General features: G+C 52.7%; 8 protein-coding genes across 8 annotated transcripts; 4 read left to right on the top strand and 4 right to left on the bottom strand.

Annotated features, from left to right (window-relative positions):
- Window positions 1–44: 44 nt before the first annotated feature.
- On the bottom strand, window positions 45–1,277 carry Z519_07069 (uncharacterized protein; the record flags this gene model as incomplete). Its single annotated transcript, XM_016764804.1, has 3 exons — window positions 45–151; window positions 300–884; window positions 1,001–1,277. 3 exons carry the CDS (start codon window positions 1,275–1,277, stop codon window positions 45–47), a joined length of 969 nt encoding a protein of 322 aa, XP_016618754.1.
- A 387-nt stretch (window positions 1,278–1,664) lies between these two features.
- On the bottom strand, window positions 1,665–4,296 carry Z519_07068 (uncharacterized protein; the record flags this gene model as incomplete). Its single annotated transcript, XM_016764803.1, has 5 exons — window positions 1,665–2,179; window positions 2,236–2,720; window positions 2,772–2,939; window positions 2,992–3,184; window positions 3,288–4,296. The coding sequence occupies 5 exons, from the start codon at window positions 4,294–4,296 to the stop codon at window positions 1,665–1,667; spliced, it is 2,370 nt and encodes a 789-aa protein (XP_016618753.1).
- Window positions 4,297–5,008: 712 nt separating this feature from the next.
- Z519_07067 (uncharacterized protein) lies at window positions 5,009–6,024 on the bottom strand (the record flags this gene model as incomplete). Its single annotated transcript, XM_016764802.1, has 2 exons — window positions 5,009–5,779; window positions 5,848–6,024. The coding sequence occupies 2 exons, from the start codon at window positions 6,022–6,024 to the stop codon at window positions 5,009–5,011; spliced, it is 948 nt and encodes a 315-aa protein (XP_016618752.1).
- Window positions 6,025–6,421: 397 nt separating this feature from the next.
- On the top strand, window positions 6,422–7,446 carry Z519_07066 (uncharacterized protein; the record flags this gene model as incomplete). Its single annotated transcript, XM_016764801.1, has 2 exons — window positions 6,422–6,523; window positions 6,574–7,446. The coding sequence occupies 2 exons, from the start codon at window positions 6,422–6,424 to the stop codon at window positions 7,444–7,446; spliced, it is 975 nt and encodes a 324-aa protein (XP_016618751.1).
- A 486-nt stretch (window positions 7,447–7,932) lies between these two features.
- Z519_07065 (uncharacterized protein) lies at window positions 7,933–9,660 on the top strand (the record flags this gene model as incomplete). Its single annotated transcript, XM_016764800.1, has 3 exons — window positions 7,933–8,534; window positions 8,586–9,280; window positions 9,350–9,660. The coding sequence occupies 3 exons, from the start codon at window positions 7,933–7,935 to the stop codon at window positions 9,658–9,660; spliced, it is 1,608 nt and encodes a 535-aa protein (XP_016618750.1).
- Window positions 9,661–10,397: 737 nt separating this feature from the next.
- Z519_07064 (uncharacterized protein) lies at window positions 10,398–11,998 on the top strand (the record flags this gene model as incomplete). Its single annotated transcript, XM_016764799.1, has 10 exons — window positions 10,398–10,543; window positions 10,619–10,704; window positions 10,753–10,801; window positions 10,879–10,960; window positions 11,028–11,049; window positions 11,104–11,184; window positions 11,237–11,330; window positions 11,387–11,507; window positions 11,560–11,746; window positions 11,814–11,998. The coding sequence occupies 10 exons, from the start codon at window positions 10,398–10,400 to the stop codon at window positions 11,996–11,998; spliced, it is 1,053 nt and encodes a 350-aa protein (XP_016618749.1).
- Window positions 11,999–13,375: 1,377 nt separating this feature from the next.
- On the top strand, window positions 13,376–14,296 carry Z519_07063 (uncharacterized protein; the record flags this gene model as incomplete). The annotated part of the gene is made up of 1 exon (XM_016764798.1): window positions 13,376–14,296. The coding sequence occupies one exon, from the start codon at window positions 13,376–13,378 to the stop codon at window positions 14,294–14,296; it is 921 nt and encodes a 306-aa protein (XP_016618748.1).
- A 522-nt stretch (window positions 14,297–14,818) lies between these two features.
- Window positions 14,819–16,771, bottom strand: Z519_07062 (uncharacterized protein; the record flags this gene model as incomplete). The annotated part of the gene is made up of 5 exons (XM_016764797.1): window positions 14,819–15,348; window positions 15,413–15,526; window positions 15,582–16,162; window positions 16,218–16,472; window positions 16,536–16,771. 5 exons carry the CDS (start codon window positions 16,769–16,771, stop codon window positions 14,819–14,821), a joined length of 1,716 nt encoding a protein of 571 aa, XP_016618747.1.
- Window positions 16,772–17,098: the final 327 nt, after the last annotated feature.

Below are 17,098 nucleotides of genomic sequence, written 5' to 3'. Positions count from 1 at the left end.
AAACAAACCCGCGGCGACGCTGGAGGACAACACCACCCAGGGCCCTAGGCAAACTGGACCGTGTTCCGCAGCGTGCCGATCTTCGATATCGACACCTCCATCTTCGTGCCCGGGGTGAGAAATCGCGGGGGCTTCATGCCGAAACCGACACCTGTGCGTCCACACGGGCCGGGGTCAGTATATCCAGAACAGGGAGTAGGATCGAGGGGAGCCAGAGGACGGGGGAGGAGAGAGATTGAGAATAGGAATCCTGTTGGCATCACGCGGCGAGAGAGAGAGAGAGAGAGAGAGCCACTGACCTCCTGGTGTCCCCGTCATGATGACACTGCCCTTTTGGAGGGTCGTTCCCTGACTCAGATAGGAGATGATATATGCGCAATCAAACAGCAAATCAGACACGCTTTCGCTCTGTCGCGTCTCGCCGTCGATGATCGTCTTCAGGTGCAGCTCTGCAGGGTTCCCGATGAGTTCGGGGGCCACGAGACACGGGCCCAGGGGAGCATATGTGTCGAAGCCCTTGGAGAAGCCCCATTGAGGGATGCGGCCCGCGAGTTCCGGGTCGCGCTGGAGTTTGCGCGACGAGACGTCGTTGCCGGCTGTGTACCCGCCCACGTAGTCCAAGGCTTGTTCGACGGGGACGTCTTTCGCATCGCGGCCCATGACGATACACTTGAAGGCGAGAAAAGAAATGTTCAGCTTGTGATACATCCCAGAGGTCTCGGGGCAGTGTGGTCTGTGGAATCTTACCAGTTCTCCTTCGTAATCCGCCTGGTCGTCCTGGGCGAGTTTTGGTATCACCACCGGAGCATCGTGGTCCTGGACTGTGGTGTTCGGTTTGAAGAAAATGAAGGGGAATGGCGGGGGTTGTCGTCCGGCTTCCTTGACTGTATGATGGTCCTCCATGTCAACATCACTCACTTCCATTGGCAATTGATGATTGCATGAAAGCCATAGCGAGCCGATCGACACCCCGGCGGTGAGAAACATGTATCAAACGTACTGTGCTTTGCATAATTCAAGCCGACACATCTCAGAATCGGCACCTCCTCTCGCGCCAACGGACCAAGGATCTTCTTCACCGTGACGACCTCATCCGTCACTTCCGTCTTGCCCGTCGTGTCAAAGATGTCGTCGCCCACGATGACTTTGGCCTTCAATTGGTCGGCTTCCGTGACGTTGCCCAGGTCGAAATCCTCGCTGGGCAGGATCGGTTCGCCGCGCAGTAGGCGGCCATCGGTGGCGACGAAGCGGATGAGTCTGGTCCACAGCAGTTTCATCTTGGGCGGCTTCGTTCTGTTTGAAGAGGATATTGTTAAAACACAAAACTGTTGATCTGGTTCCTAGGCGAGATGATTGTCGAGGTTAATGCGTCGTTGATATTACCAATAAGATCGCCATGTGGGGTCTGTTGTCCGGAGGTAAGTAACTGAAGTGGAGGGAAGAACGGGGAAAGAACGGAATGGCATGTCCAACGCCCAAGCTGACTCGCTCAAAGGCGAAATGGACGATAATGAGACGGACTTTGTCGGCCAAGATTGCGGCGCCCGTTTTCCAATTCCAAGCAGTCAAGATAATGCCTAAGGCTCCATCCTCGAGAGGTGGTTAAAAGTTCAATCTAGTACTACCTCCTATTTCCCCGGCCACAAGCTGGGTGTGTCTCTATTTCAGCCGGCCATCATTGCCGTCAAACCTGGCTCAACGCCGACAAGGTCTGCAAACAGGTCGAGACTATTGTCCGTCCAATATTGGTGCATGCTCATGTCAAAAGCTGCGAATGGGTCGTCTTGGCCCATGGTCGGCAGGAGACCATTCGTCGCGATGCTCCCATCCATTCCTCCTTGGGATTGCAAAGAGAGGCTGTTGCTCTGGCTACTTAATTGGGCCTCAGAGGACAAGGCCGACAAGATGGCTGGACCGTGTTCCGGATTGAACTGCACAAGTGTCATGCATATCTGCACCAGCTTCAAGAGTGTCTTCCTGATTCTCTTTGCGGATTTGGTGCCCTCGCCGAACTGTTTAAGCGTCTCCATTGCCCGCCGGAGTCGCGTAATCATTTCGACAATTTTGGTTTCATCCAAAGAATCGGTGGTGGTTACCGGTGGACCATTTGCAGTCCGTACGTTCAATGGGGTGATCTCTAGCAAAATGCCACTGAATATCACGAGAGCCGCATTGAATGCTTCATAGGTTTGGTCAGCAGTCATCTCGGGTGAGTGTTCAAAGCAAATTGCTTACTGTAGTAGGCAGTGAACCACCACGCCCCGAGTAATGCAGGTGGCTTACTCGTCTTGTGGACAATCTCGACGATTTCCATGGCGGCTTGCTGGCAAATTTTGACGCTTCGTTCGCCGAGGTCATTAAAGAAGGGATCTTCCTGCTCGACCGGTTCTCCAGATCCCTTCAAACGAGCCCTTTGTCGTAAGAAGGCACTCAAGATGGGTCTGTGTAGTAAGATCCGCGTATTGAGATATCTGAGCGTAATGATGACGCTCAATCTGTCGAAAACAGGGTCCCAGGCAGAGACTGAGACGGAGTCAGGATCGAGAGTATCCCATGGCCTTCGTTGCAGCTGAGGAAATAGGTGGTGTTTCCAGGCTGCCAGTTTCTGTTCGAGAACGACAGTCCTTTCCAGCATTGTTGGGACGGTCAGCCCTGGATCAACGTCCACATTGCCTCCATAGAGTTCGCAGATTATGTCTCCTAATATATAGTACAGTTGTCTGGCAGCGGTCAGTTTTACCGCCCATTGACAAGTCGCGGGAAAAACTTACATGGTTGCAGTGAAAAGGCAAACTGTGTCTGGCGGGTCCAAGCTGCTCATTGACGTTGCAGAGTTTCCCAGCATTGTCAATCGCTCCAAGTTTTGATTCAACGGAAGGTCTAGTTTCACAATGGAGTTAGGCATCATGCAAGGGCGACCAAAGGTCATGCTTAGTGTCCTAGAGCCGGTGAGATGTTGTATCTGGTCCCTTTTGATGGCTGTATACTCACCTGTCCAGGATCATACAGCCAAACCATGTCCGCTTGCGAATCTCGGCTTCGACCAGGTTCAGTCCAGAAGAAGCCGTCTGCGAGTGTAGTCCCAGTTGGATGGCTGCACGGACCGCGAGGCCATGTAGGTTCCAGGCCTGGTCAGATCGTTGAGTGCCTTGACGATACTGTGCCATCAAGAGCAAGCATTGAACTACCGCCAATCAGTGATATTATCCAGCATTGCAGTCTCGCAAATGTAGTGGGGCCGTAATCGCCTCGGCCCAAGAGGGACCATTTGTTCCAAAAGCACTTACCCGTCTCCAAGCTGGCTGATTTCATCTCTATCTCTGCCGACAAAGCATGTGCCCTTTCTATGAATATCTCTGATTCGGCGGCATTCTTTTCAGCCGACTGGTTAGGCTTAGCGCTGATGTAGGTTGCAAACGCAAATATGGCGTTTACGAGGCATAGCCAGGAACGGCTCACGGCACTAAAGCGATTTCGCCGTGCCGCAGAGTAAGTACGCAGAACATCCTGCTCGTGGATGTAGGGAAACAGCATTCCGGTATCCGAGAAGAAAAGCCTGATGAGGTGCAGCGCGCGCGCTTCGGGAGGGAGGGACCGAATGTTGATGTGGTGTCGAGCGATGGGGCTCGTCTCCGAGAGAGTCGTGGTGACCGGAGAGGCTACTCTCGAGACAATTGGCTGATTTATTCCACTTTCTGAGTGTCGAGACTGCCCTATTGCTCTCAATGTAGCTGAAGTCGCATCGGATATATGGCGGAGCAAGGCTATGTTGGAGGATGGACCAAAAAACCTCGATTCAGTTTCTTCCGGGTCCGTGATGGCCGCCATGCCATCAACAGAGTCCTCCGCATTTTGCTGCAGAGATTCATCTTCGTCGAGAATGGCAACGTCTTCATCATCGTTCGGCACCTGTCTTGGCTCTTGGACAGAGGTGTTGGCTTCTTGACTCGGCCGATTTTGCTCGTGGCTTGGTGGGTTTAACTGATCAGGACTATCCGACGGAGGGTGGTTTCGGTTCACGAGGAGCCTGAGCGTGTCCTCGATAGCCCGCAACCGCTCGTCATAGCCTGGCTGCAGCTGAGGAGGCCTGACATTGCCCGCAGCAGGCTGTTGATATATGCATTCGAAACCGAGTTCGACGCAGAGGCTGCAAGAAGGCCTAGCCCCGTTGCAACGTGATTTGCGATTCCTGCAGGATGTGCAAGCTAGAGCTATCCGCCGTCGTTTGTATGAAGGCGGCGGTGTCGTTTGGTCCTGATCCTGCAGTTCGGTCTTCCGGACTTGGGCATCCGGCATTTTGTCCCCTGCTTGGTACTCCTTCATCGAGGCAATGTGGTATGATTCGTCACGTGTGTTGCAGCAGTATGACCAGAGGCAAAAGCATCTCTGGCCCGCTGGCGTGCCAGGACAAGGGGTATATCGGGGAACAAAGCTGTCTTTTGTATGTTTGTGGAGTTTGACACCAAGGCTTTCTCGATTGCTTCCACTTGCCTTTCGCTACCCACAGGTGCAATCCTGCAGCACCATATTCTCTCAACACAGGCACCTGAATCTTCGAATATTCTGTCTCCTACGTTGATTGAACAACCGCCGTATCCCGCTCTCTGCGACCTCGGGATTACCAAACTTCAACAGCTTCATGCCAAGGCCTCTCCGATTTATACCCGATTGTGCGGTTGTATAAATCATTTTTGTCAGACGAGGCCTCTAACTGCCAAACGACCTAAATCCCCTCTAAATCACTTGTCTGACAAGACCATTTTGAAACCACCTCCTGTGAGCTCCCCGGCCTGCATTCTTCGTCGCTCTCTACACATCTCGCTAACACCATGTTCATTGATCGGCGTGCGCTTTGCGTACTATGCCCTTCGGCCGCCGTGTCAACTGGTATTCAGCAAATAATTAGCTATCGCTAGTGATATAGCAGGGTGCACATTCACCGTCACCAATGATGATTCTTGTGAGCGACAGCTGTGACATAGTATTTTGATGGATTATGTCGGAATGACTACTTGTATCTCGTTTTGACCTCCTCCAGCGTCAAAGTTTGCTTCCGGACTGCTGTCTTCAGGCCTTGTTGACGCCACCCGTTCAGCTTCTCTGGATACACCGGGACTATGCCATCGATCTGAGCATCATGGGCAAGTACCACAAAGACACTCGAATTTGAGTGCAACGACCGGGTTTTGTGGATCGTTTCCCTTGCTCTAATCGGATCTTTGTGAAACCCAGGCTGACCGTTTGGTCCCACATCAATGCTGATGTCGCGAGATGGGTGTTCAAGCAAATCCCTATGGTGACAACAGTCACCTCCCATAGCAACCCATTCATCCTCGCCAGTCCGTGCTAGTGCCATTTGATGACCAGGCATATGGCCTGGTGCATCCAGTACAAAGAAAGATCCATCGCCAAAGATATCTACCCCTTCCTCGAAGCTGAATGAAGATGGCACAGACCCTTCCGTCAGTCTGCTGTACTGCGATCTTTCCAGCTCAGTGAATCCCTGGTGAGCGAGAACCGACCCGTCGAAGGGCGAAGCATCACTGGCCGGATATCCTGGATGGATGCAGTCTCGCGTTCCTGGTCCGACGATGATTTTAGATCGAGGAAAGCGCCAAACATCCCCGGTATGGTCGAAATGCATGTGACTCAACACCACCATATCAATGAGCTCTGGTTTCACTGGGCCACCTGAGAGCAGATCGTGCGCATCCTTGGGAACAAAGGGCTCAATCGCGCTATAATCCTCCCTGATCACCCTCGGATTATTCTCCAAGTCCTGCCATTGAGAATTATTAGCACCTTCTTTGGAGCATCCTAACCACCGAATCCTGGACGAAGACTGACCCTGCGCATACCGAGATCAAACAATACATTCTGACCAGAAGAATGTCGAATGAGAAAACTATAATCTGGAGACAAATGGCGGACTTTCGAGTCCCCATCGGCAAAGATCCAGCGATCGGGTAGCCAGAGGTACCCAGTCGGTAGGACATATACCTCCACTGTCTGAGGTGCGGCCATTTCACGGGGATTAGATTGTTGAGCTGTGACAGAGTCTGCTCCAGGTTCGCAAGAAGCGGACCTCCAAAGCCTCTTTCATACCTATTCTCGATCCTCGTCGGGAAGCTTGGTGCTCAGCCTGCTTATTCCAACTCCGAGCGTAACCGTGCCAATTCAGCTCCCAATCGGCTTTAAGACGTCTCGGTTCTCCGCTTCCGATGCACACCCCCTTTTTCTTGCACGAGGTTGCATTCATATCCTGTTGATATCACTAAAATGTTGCTGGATTGGAGAACATATTAACATCCTCTTGGGCAACTCGTTGCAGGATTCCCCCATATCCCCTTGAACGCTGAACAAGTGAACTTTGATCCAAAGTTCCATCTCAATCGGTGCTTTTCTCGGTAGTGGGCATACAATGGAGCGAATCGATACTCACGCCCACGTTGTGCCTGGGGTGTGGCGGAATTTCTGTTGCGAGTATGGGTTTGATCAGCCAGACGGTATGCCTGCCATCCCTGTAGGTGACCTGCTCTCCACCGACGATGCGCGAGCTTATTTACGTTCAAGGCATGGACACCGGAGGCGCACATCGATCTGATGAACAAGTTGGGCATCTCCAAATCCATACTCAGTATTACATCCCCAGGGACACACCTCAAGCCGCATGACGATGTATTGGGCCGAACAATTACTCGAGAGTCAAATGACGAAATCGCCCGTATCTGCCGGTTGCATCCCAACAAGTTCGCCTTTTTCGCATCCCTACCGCTTCCAGACGTTGCTGGATCTGTTGAAGAGATTGACCGCGCTCTAGATAACCTAGGCGCGGTGGGATTTACTCTCATGACGAATGCACACGGTTACTATCTGGGTGATGCCCGCCTTGAGAAAGTTTTCGCGAAGCTGAACGAAAGGAAAGCAATAGTGTTCATGCATCCGACTACATGCCACTCGCAGACTCTGCCAGAAGCTGAAAGGCCTCTCTCTCAGTATCCTGCACCAATGCTTGAATTCTTCTTTGACACCACACGGGCGGTTGTCAATCTGATTCTTTCTGGCACTGTGGCACGCTATCCACATATTACATATCTCGTTTCTCACTGTGGCGGTGCACTGCCGCCCCTGGTTGAGAGGTTCTCTTCTTTTGCAACACGGATTCTAGGCGGCGAAATGGCTATGGACTCATCGCATGTCAAGGAATTATTTAATTCAAGGTTTTACTTCGACCTGGCAGGATTCCCGTTCCCCGACCAGATTCACGGGCTCTTGCGCATGACAGACGCGTCGAGATTGTTATATGGCAGCGACTATCCCTACACGCCAGCATCAGCATTGACAGGAATGGCTACGCGAATGGACGATGAGCTGAACAAGTTGTTTGAGGAAGGGGCAGTCCGTGAGATCTACTCGGGTAATGCTAAGCGACTGTTTAAAATTTGAAAGATAGCTCAGCTGTGCAGACAACGAGTGATTGGGTTATTGGTCAAGGCCAAGAAATCCCATTTTCTGAATCCGCTTGTTCGATGGGTTCCTGGGTGCATCCTAAGTGGCCAGCAATCCTTGCGAAATGTTAAAGGGCATTTATCGGATCTTACATGCTGTTTGGGTGGAGAACGGTTGCACCATCATCTAGACCAACCCTAACTCCAGCCTTGCGTGCCAAGCTCCTATCTCCGCCCGAAAAACAATCTTCCACCCCAGGTCGGGGAAAGGTATATGTGTACATACGAGGATGTGTAACCTGTCCGAACTTTCCCCTGGGATGGAGAGAGGATATTTGCAAACCACTACTATATTCTCTTCCCAGCCAAGGCTTGACGGGCGAGAACATCTGGCTGTTACTGTGGGACTGCTATAAAGAGGGCACCTTCAGATGCTCCGAGACGCGCGGGTCCTTCACTTAGAGACATTTTCTGGTGATTCAAAATGCTCGCTGCGGATAAATCCTTCGACATGCGTGTTGAGGACAGCATAGCGGAGGTCGAAAACAAGAGCCAGGAGTTGCGTCCAGATGTACCTATCGATCCTTTCGATCCTCACGATCCTCTATCATGGAGCACTTCACGGAAGCTCACTATCCTCCTCGTTGTCGGCCTCTGGATTCTGCTGGGGACGTCAAACATGATCATCATCGCGCCCGCCCTTCAAATCATCCCAGTGGAGTTTCATTCTTCGTTTGACACTTCAACTTACCTCGTGGGCGGCCCTCTCTTGGCTTACGGCATCTCTTCCTTCCTCTGGGTGCCCCTGGGCAACAGATACGGTATCAGACTCGTCTTTGTCCTCAGCTCTCTGGCGGCAGCCTGCATGGATTGTTGGGCAGCGCGCGCAACATCGTTCGGCAGTCTTGTCGCTGCCAGGACCCTGGCTTCAATGTTCTACGCCCCCCCAGAAACACTGGCACCTCAGCTGGTTGGCGACGTCTTCCATTTCAAGAACAGAGCAAAAGCTATGACATGGATCGGCATCCTGCAGGCCAGCGGGTTTTCTGGCGGGCCGCTGATTGGAGCTTTTATCATTCAGAACCGGTCTGTATACTTGTATCGTCCCCTGGCGTATATGCTAAGCTATAGTAACAGGGCTCTCGGCTGGCGCTGGATCGAATGGATTCTAGCCATCATCACGTTCGGTGCTGCAGTCTTGATGATATTTCTACTGCCAGAAACTCAGTATACAAGATATACAATGGAAGCAACAACGTTAACGAGGTCATGGAAGGATGACTTGCGATTTTGGCCTGTCAGCGGAGGAGGGCCACCGAAGGAGCACAGGTCTGGTGGTATTCAAAAGCCTGAAGCAATGGGCTTGTTAGCTGATACCCATTATAGTGTCGCCCATGGACTCGCGACCATACTTCCATATTTTGGACACCCAGTCATCATTCTCAACACGGCATTCTTTTCTCTCACGCTGCTAGTCACGAGCTACACCCTGGTATTTCTCCTCCCGTCAGCTATGGCCCTCAAACCTAACAGCAGACAGACTACTCAATCCATCACCTACCTAGCGGTGTATCCGTTCTCAGTTGGTAATTCTGGCTTGACCTTCATCGCACCTTTGATCGGTACCTGGCTGGCAATGCTGTTCTGCGGCGTACTGGCAGATCGACTCTTCACTCGATTGACGCGGAAAGAAGGGCGAAAGCCAAAGCCGGAGCGCCGTCTGCCACTTCTCATCGTGACCGGAGTGGTTGGGATTGGCGGCTCGCTTCTTTTTGGCATTTGCACTCAGGAGAAATGCCATTGGGTTGCGCCCCTATTTGGGTCGTGCTTCGGTATGTGTCCGGCTTTCCGCCAAAGGCACTTTTCGGGACTTGCAACGCTGACAACCACTCTTATTTTAGTCAGCTTCTGCTTCATTTCATCCCTCAGCATCTCCTTCGCCTATCTACTCGACGTGTACGAAGCAAAAATGGATACGGTCATGGTCATCGACAATGGGATGAAGAATCTGGCAGCGTTCGGCATCAGCTACGCCATTGTGCCGTGGAATACAAGTGCTGGCTACACAATTCCGTTTGCTGTGATGGCCGTGATTCTCCTCGTTGCGCATCTGCTCATGGCGTTGGTCTACTTCAAGGGCGAGGAAATGAGAAAGTGGAGCGCTCAACATTTCGAGTCGGCGAGGACCACGCATCACGGAGATGCGTTCTGAGTGGCAGTAGAAGGACACAATCCCCACATACAAAGATAGGTATAGCGAGTAGCCACGAGAGAGAGTACTGTGCAAAGATCTTTGCGCATCGGTGTTTGGCATAGATGAACAGAGACGAATTCCCCTACACGTGGTCCGCTGAGCCCAAAAGGCGGCGAGATACAGAGGCATCCTCAGGGGAGTTGGCATGTTGTGTCTGACGAGTCAAATGACATCGATTCAAAGCGACATGGGAAAGCCCAGACATCTGCGTCCTTCGTCGTCCCCTTCCGCCGCTCAATGCAGAAATTTCCTGTCTCCGAGCTTCATAACCCCGGACCCAGACAAGAATTGACTTCCCCGTAACTTCCAGACTCCGCTCGGCGCTGCTAATCCTGGAGATAAAGGGCGGAAAGAGAGCGGAGAAAGTGGTTTCGGGTAACTGTCGGACAAGCGAGAACATCCGTGTCGCTGCCCACCATTTTTTTTTTCCGCGTCCCCCACAGCCCCCCAAATAGCCCACACCGAGGAACTATTCTTGGCAAAGGCAAGGCTGTGTGAGAGCAGGGCAGCTATTCCGGTGAGCCATCTTCGTGGGTCTTTTCAAGTTCCGCTGGCGATAAGAGGCCGGGCAGCGGGCAGGGACGTATATTTCGGCGTGTTTGCTGGTTCATGCCCCCTCTTCGCCCTTGCGTTCCAAAGTCTATCAGATCACAAACAACAAAAAGAAGCGAGAGTGGAAGATTGTGGGACCTACAATGTCAACAACAATACCCAAAACGCAGATCGCCGCATGGCTCGAAAAGCCCCAGCCTGGCGCTCGGCTACAGATCAGGAACGATATCGAGGTGCCATCTCCGAAAGAGGGTGAAGTCCTTGTGAAACTGGAATATTCCGGCTTCTGGTGAGCGGGCGGCAATGTCTCGTCTTTGGGCAAGAGCTGTGGAAGACTGACCTGGCTTTTTACAATTTCTCAAAGCCATTCCGATGTGCACAGCATATATGGCGAAACGCCGATGAGCACCGACATCGCTGGCCACGAAGGTGTAGGATATGTGATTCAGCGTGAGCGCCCTCCAGGTCCATCGCATCGTCGACGTTGACAATTTCCAGTGGGGCCCAATGTTCCGGAGGAGATGATGAATGCCAGGGTAGGCATCAAGTCAGTCCATCTCACGCTCTTTGCAAATCTCAATGCAACAGGACTCTGGCTGATTCGTGGACCTCGCCCGCGAAAAGATGGCTGTACAGTACATGCGACTCCTGTGAGATATGCGCCAATAATCCCACGGCATGTCCAAACCAGGTCAACTCTGGACGGGTAAGTCCTTTGTCAGCATGGGGATATAGCTGATGGCTCTGCCATTACTGACTTGGCTTGCTGGTAGAACACAAGGGGCACTTTCCAACGTAACAAATCATCTCACGCTTCCTTTAAAAGGTTCCCTAACTAACTCAGGGAAGAGTACATCGTTACTCCTGTGAAGCATGCCACTAGGATCCCGGCAGGGTTGAAGTCTGAAATTGCTGCTCCTTTGCTTTGTGGTAGGTTGGACTAGTCCATCTCCAGCCACCTCGTCTGACTTGCAACGAACAGCGGGTTTGACCATGTATTCTGCACTCGCGAAAGCAAGGCTGCGGCCAGGAGACTGGGTTGTATTACCCGGTGCGGGAGGAGGCTTAGGCCATCTGTAAGTCCTTGGTTATCTCGTGATCAAACTTGAGCACCCCGAGTAATCTTCAGCAGTGGCGTCCAGATAGCGGCTAAACGCGGCTATAAGGTGATTGCCGTCGACACCGGAGACTCAAAGAAGGAGATGTGCATGAAACTTGGAGCAACCGTTTTCCTCGATTTCAAGACTGACTCGGTGAGGATGCTTCTCCATGAATTCTAGAGGACTGTACTTATCACTGTGACAGATTGAAGGAGAAGTCAAGCGTCTGACGAACGGATTCGGAGCACATGCCGTCATCGTCACCGTTGGAAGCGACGCTGCATATGATCAGGCGTTGAAGCTGCTCCGCAATCTTGGGACCCTGGTGTGTATCGGGCTGCCCAGATCGGGATTGAGCTTGCCGATTTCGCCGTTCATGATGGTTGTGAGAAGTGAGTTCTTGACCGGCATTCCCGAATTCCAAAGCCCAATGGTCCAGCGTTCTAACGTATTGCGCAGGTCTTACTATAGTGGGATCTTCCGTTGGTACTGCCCAGGAGATGGATGAACTGCTAGAAATGGCGGTCAAGGGAGAGGTGAAGCCTGAAATCGCCGTGTTCGAATTTGACGAGATCAACAACATCATGGAGAAGCTTGCCCGGTTCGAGATTGGAGGCAGAGTGGTCCTTAGACTCCCTGAGTGAAGCAAAGCCGTCAAGCGAGCCTCAATTGTTATCAAAGCAGCACATGACCTCCTCCAACCAAAGCGGGTACAAACAAAGAAAAAATTATGTCCTATATCTCTTTGTTGTGCTCGATTCCTGTCACACAAAGACCCCCTTACCACGACAAGGGCGAATATCGAATCCGAACAGAACTACCGATTCCACATCATGCAATCCAGGTCCTGTCAGGTCAAACTAACTGCGGGTTAGCATGCATCAGGACCTTGATTCCGAATGATTCGAACTGCCCTCCTCCGACAACATAATCTAGGTCTTGTCAGGACAAACTAACAATAACGGGTTAGCAGGCAGCAAGACCCCGATTCGACCCCCGCACCGATCGGATTTCAACTGTATAGAACGTGTAGTATAACCGGCCTGGAAAAACCAACCCCGGGAGGGCGAGTTTCGCCTATCACTGACCAGGGGTTGACTGTTCTGTGCTAAGTTTTTGGGTTTTTATGCGAGACAGGAATTTTTTGTTTTTGGTATTTCTGTGTGTGTGCACGTACCTTTTCTCTCCAATCACTACTTAGTGCGAACACGCATCGTGGGATGCTTTGAAACTTCCCTTGTCACACGCAAATATATGTGCCTACTGGGAAAGCAGGGCGCAAGGCTGAGAATCGGGATGACCGTGAGCGCCAAGCCTTGGAAATCAATATAACTAGCCTCGCGTGCCTCGCATGCATCATCCGTCACACGCTAACGACCCCGTCATACTCGAATGGGCGGACAGATCGCATTTAGACTTTCACGCCGAGACAAGAACCTTTGGCAGAACAAACATCAAGGAGGCTTTGACAGGCCCAAGCCCGGCGCGTGTGTCGTTCAAGCAATACGAGACCCCTGGTGCTTGCAAGCCTCTCCAGGTCTAGCCTCGTCCCAATTCGATTTGCCCCCTGAACACAGCGTCGTCTTCTGATCTCGTCTGCCCTGCCGAGCCTGACCTTGACCTCCCCATGTGCCAGTCAAGCTTCTCCCGGCACTACTGGGTTTTCCCTTGTAACAGGATGAGCGCTATACGAGCTTCAGGGCCAGGTGTTTCGCTGCCAGAAATCCCGCCTGACCGTGGCGCCCTTGCTACAAAGTTCCAAACCTGTACCGGGTATGGAGCCCCCTAATTCTGCATCATGGAGGAGGCCGAGGAGGGGTCCGGAACCCGCCTTAGCGAGAGCACTGCTGTTGAGCCTCCCCCAGCCTTTCAGTGCTGTGATCTTCCCATAGCCCAGCTGGACTGCGCCAGACATCTCTCTGTCTTTTCATTGATGCTTCAGTCGTAAATCGCGGTCGAGGGAACTGACTTTGTACCATTGCGGGAGAAATACCGCTGCCTTGCTTCAGTTTACTTTTCCGATGGACCGGCATCTACTATACCTAGCATGGCTATGCTCTCTGCTTTTCCAATCCGTCGCGGTGGCACAAACGAACAATCCAAAGCCGCAGGAGATCTACACCCTCACGGCCTTCCAGGAGCAGCAGACATGCGTACAGTCGTGCTTCACGGTCGAATACGGCTGCACGACCGACGTCTTGGGGTCAGCGATCGGCTGCTCGATCGACCAATGCGTCTTTTCGACGAACATGTTCGGCGCATTGGACAGCTGCTATTGTCGCGGTGACCTGCAAGCTGCGGCCGAAAGTTTTCTCACGTCGTGCATCCAGGAGTCGTGCACCGTGGGCGATACGTCGGTGAACATTGCCGCCGCAGTGTCTATCTACGGCGGTTATTGCACATCGCTGGGATATACCGCTCTGCCTGCAAACAATGTGGCAGAGACGACGGCGGTCGGCAGCAATCCCACAACGGCGGGCTCGAACAACGGAGGCGGTGCGGCGTCAACAGGCTCGAACTCAGACGTCCTCTCGAGCAATCCCACAGGCGATAGCGCGTCCTCATCGTCTCCTTCAGGCTCGTCCTCATCCTCTTCTTCCTCATCCAACACCACAACGTACATCGTGCTGGGCGTGGTGGGCGGCTTCGCGCTGATCCTCCTAGTCGTGGCGACGCTGTGGTTCAAGAAATACAGACAGCTGAAGCGCGCACAGCGCTTCGGTCATGGACACTACGGCGCCCCGCCGCCCAACTACGGCTACAACAACGGGTCCATGAACCAGCCGCTGCGCCCGCTGGGCGGCGGCTCCGAGGTCTCTAGCCACCCATTCTACAACAGGCAGGACGACATCTACCCGGACGACTCGGTCTCGACCATCCACGTTGCACCCGCGTACCCGCACCCGCTGGAGCCGAGCCTGGTTTCTACGCACATGCGTTGACCAGACCCGGGAAAGGGAAAAAGGAAATCCCCCCCCCAACCAAAAAAAGGGAAACTGAACTCCGGAGTTGGATTTCCGCAACAACGAGATGAATGCGAATGACGAAACATCGAGGCTTTTCGTGTTGTCAGGGGGCTAGCTTGTTATGACCAAGGACAGACAGCCAAGGTGATTCGGCTCGGCGGGCAAGAGAGGCGCATGGGATGACATAAAAATGCAATTAAGCGGGGGGACAATGGATCTCGGGACAGCGATGCGTGGTGGGCTGTGGAGTTTCGCGGGCAGTGTAACAAAACGGGCGTTAGAAATGAAGTGTTTTTGCCTTTTTGTGGTAGCTCGGGCACGGAGTACTAGGGAGTATTGCGCAAAGCAGTGGTTTCCCGACGCCGGCATTGCCTTGACATAGATGCTGGACGGTCATGAATGAATACAAGTATATATCGGCTCCGAACGGATGAATCGTCACAAAGCAAAGAATGCAAAACGCAAAATCTTTGCCTGATGGCCAGCCCAAGCCAACCCTTACACCCGCGTTCCACGCGATAAAGCCTGGCTATATTCCCGCGCCATAACCTCGTACACAGCCATATCCATGTCTTCAAAACTCTGGAGTTCGCTCAGGGAGACCGAGATCTCTTCCAACGCTCGATCGCGCCTCGACAACAGCGCGTCGGCCGGCACGTTGCCAATTTCCGACATCAGGCAGACTTCTCTGGCGTGCACGCAGGACATGTAGAATCTCATTTGCGAGACGCGCTGGTCATTCTGCGACCTGATGGCGTGCTCCATGGCGAAGGTCCCGTGCTTTTCGGCCTCGCGCACGTACGCCATCCGCTCGTTCTCCGTGAAGGCGAGCAGATGGCTGAGTCTCAAGGAGGTGGACATTAGCTTTTGGTAGATTCGGGCAAACTCCTTGGCCTTGGGCAGCGGGTTCTGCGAGTTCATCCCCCTCAGAGCACGGGTGAAGTCTTCTTGCGCGCTGAGGAGATCCTCCTTGCCGACAGTGCTGGGGGCTTTTCGTCGATTGGCGTCGCCTCTCTCGACCAGTTCCGCTACACCTAGTCAGTTTTCACTTGAGACATATGTGAGTCGGTGGAGGGGGTGGTTATCACGAACATATTTCGCTCGTGGTGCCCAGCATTTTTGGACGATCTCGGTCTCGTTGCTCGGCCTTCTCCCGCTGTTCTTCAAGCTTCGTCTGCTCAAGGCAAAACGCTCGATCCGGCTCAACTAGGGAAGAAGATCAGCTCCATGCTTTGGACACCCCCAATCGCTACTCACATACATCGTTTTTGTCTCAGATTCTGGACGCATGCTCGCACCTTGCGCTTTACTCCATGGCCATCCATATAGAGTCGAGTCCCTGCGTCGATGACCGCCTGTTGCTTATACTCAGCCAGGCGTACACTGTGCAGGCCTTCCTCGACATTGAAACGGAAATAGCGGGTGTCCAGATGCTCTCTCCATCTGCCGGTGAATTCATTGTCCGCCTTTTTGGTTTCGGTGGCGACTTTCTCAATACTATGTGCCACAGACCTCAGTGAGCTGTTCTTGATGGTCGTGAAATCTGCATGGCCCGTGCCGATGGAAATGAAGCACTTCACAATCGGCTGTAGTCGACCTGTTTCCTCGCACCAGATGTCCGCCGCCTCTTCTTCGACCTGATTCACTGGGTTGTTGGCGCCAAGGGCACCATCGACGTAGCTGCATGCACCGATCTGCACCGGGTCGAAGAAAGACGGTGCAGCCGAAGTGGCAAGAGCCGCTTCCCAGATCTTGGGGTTGTCTTCCTCCTGCCTCCCTTGGACGTTATAGCTCTTCAGCCGTCTGATGTGATTTCCCTCCTGGGATTTGGCACAGACGAAGCTGATCACGACATTAGTTCTGAGACAGAAACTCGAAGGAGTGATTGAATGCTCACACTTTGCACTTTCCAGTGGCTTCTGGATTTGCCTCATCCAAGAGCAGGTCGTCTTCCTTAAATCCTTTGCTCCTTAAGACCTCTTTGATCGCCGTCTCAAGCGTCTTCGAAGAAAATCTGGCTTTTACGTTGCCCGTGATAGACACAAAGAACGCGCTCCTCTTGTTCTTGAAGACCTTTTTCATCATTGCTGCATATGCTTTGATACATTCGTCCACATCCATTTCAAGTCGCCCTAGCATTATGGCGATGATTCTGCGAGACCGAGTTAGCTTCGATGGTGTGTAAAACTTCCTGGACTCCAATTCAAATCCTCACCCTCCAGTGCTGGTACCACCAATGAGATCAAATATGTCGCAAGGTTTCACTCTTGCCAGTCCCACAGCTTGTCGCTCGAAATTCAGCCTTGTCATGAGCCCCTTTAGAATGAACAGGCTCGACAACCCTCTAACCCCGCCGCCATCGAGAGAAAGAAGGCAGAGACCGGTCGTGTCAAGGTCCCTGGTCTCCTCTTTGCTGGCGACCTCGGAGGCTGGGTGTGATGCTAGCGCCATGGGTAGGATCAATGAGAACAAGAAATCAAGAGAATCAGCATAACAACCGGTAATGAGACTCTTGTACTGTAATAATAATGAATGTCGGTGACAGCTTTTCCTGGTACCAGCTGCCAAGCCGTGGCGAGGTGGTGAGTCCTTGCCGAGGGCATCTCAGGGGCTCATTCATCCTGGAAGCGCTCGGTGCAGCCTTGACCGCAATGAGGCTGAATCCCAGTGGACCAATCAGATGGCCTGAGGGCGCAGGGCCAAGTAGAACCAACTCACATCTGACCCCCTGAATGTTGTTACACAGGACAATCTCGCTAAGAGCATGCAAGGGATGTC

The sequence above is a fragment of the Cladophialophora bantiana genome (assembly GCF_000835475.1).
Source record: "Cladophialophora bantiana CBS 173.52 unplaced genomic scaffold supercont1.10, whole genome shotgun sequence".
NCBI lineage: Eukaryota > Fungi > Ascomycota > Eurotiomycetes > Chaetothyriales > Herpotrichiellaceae > Cladophialophora > Cladophialophora bantiana.
This window is presented reverse-complemented; position numbering and strand designations above follow the sequence as displayed.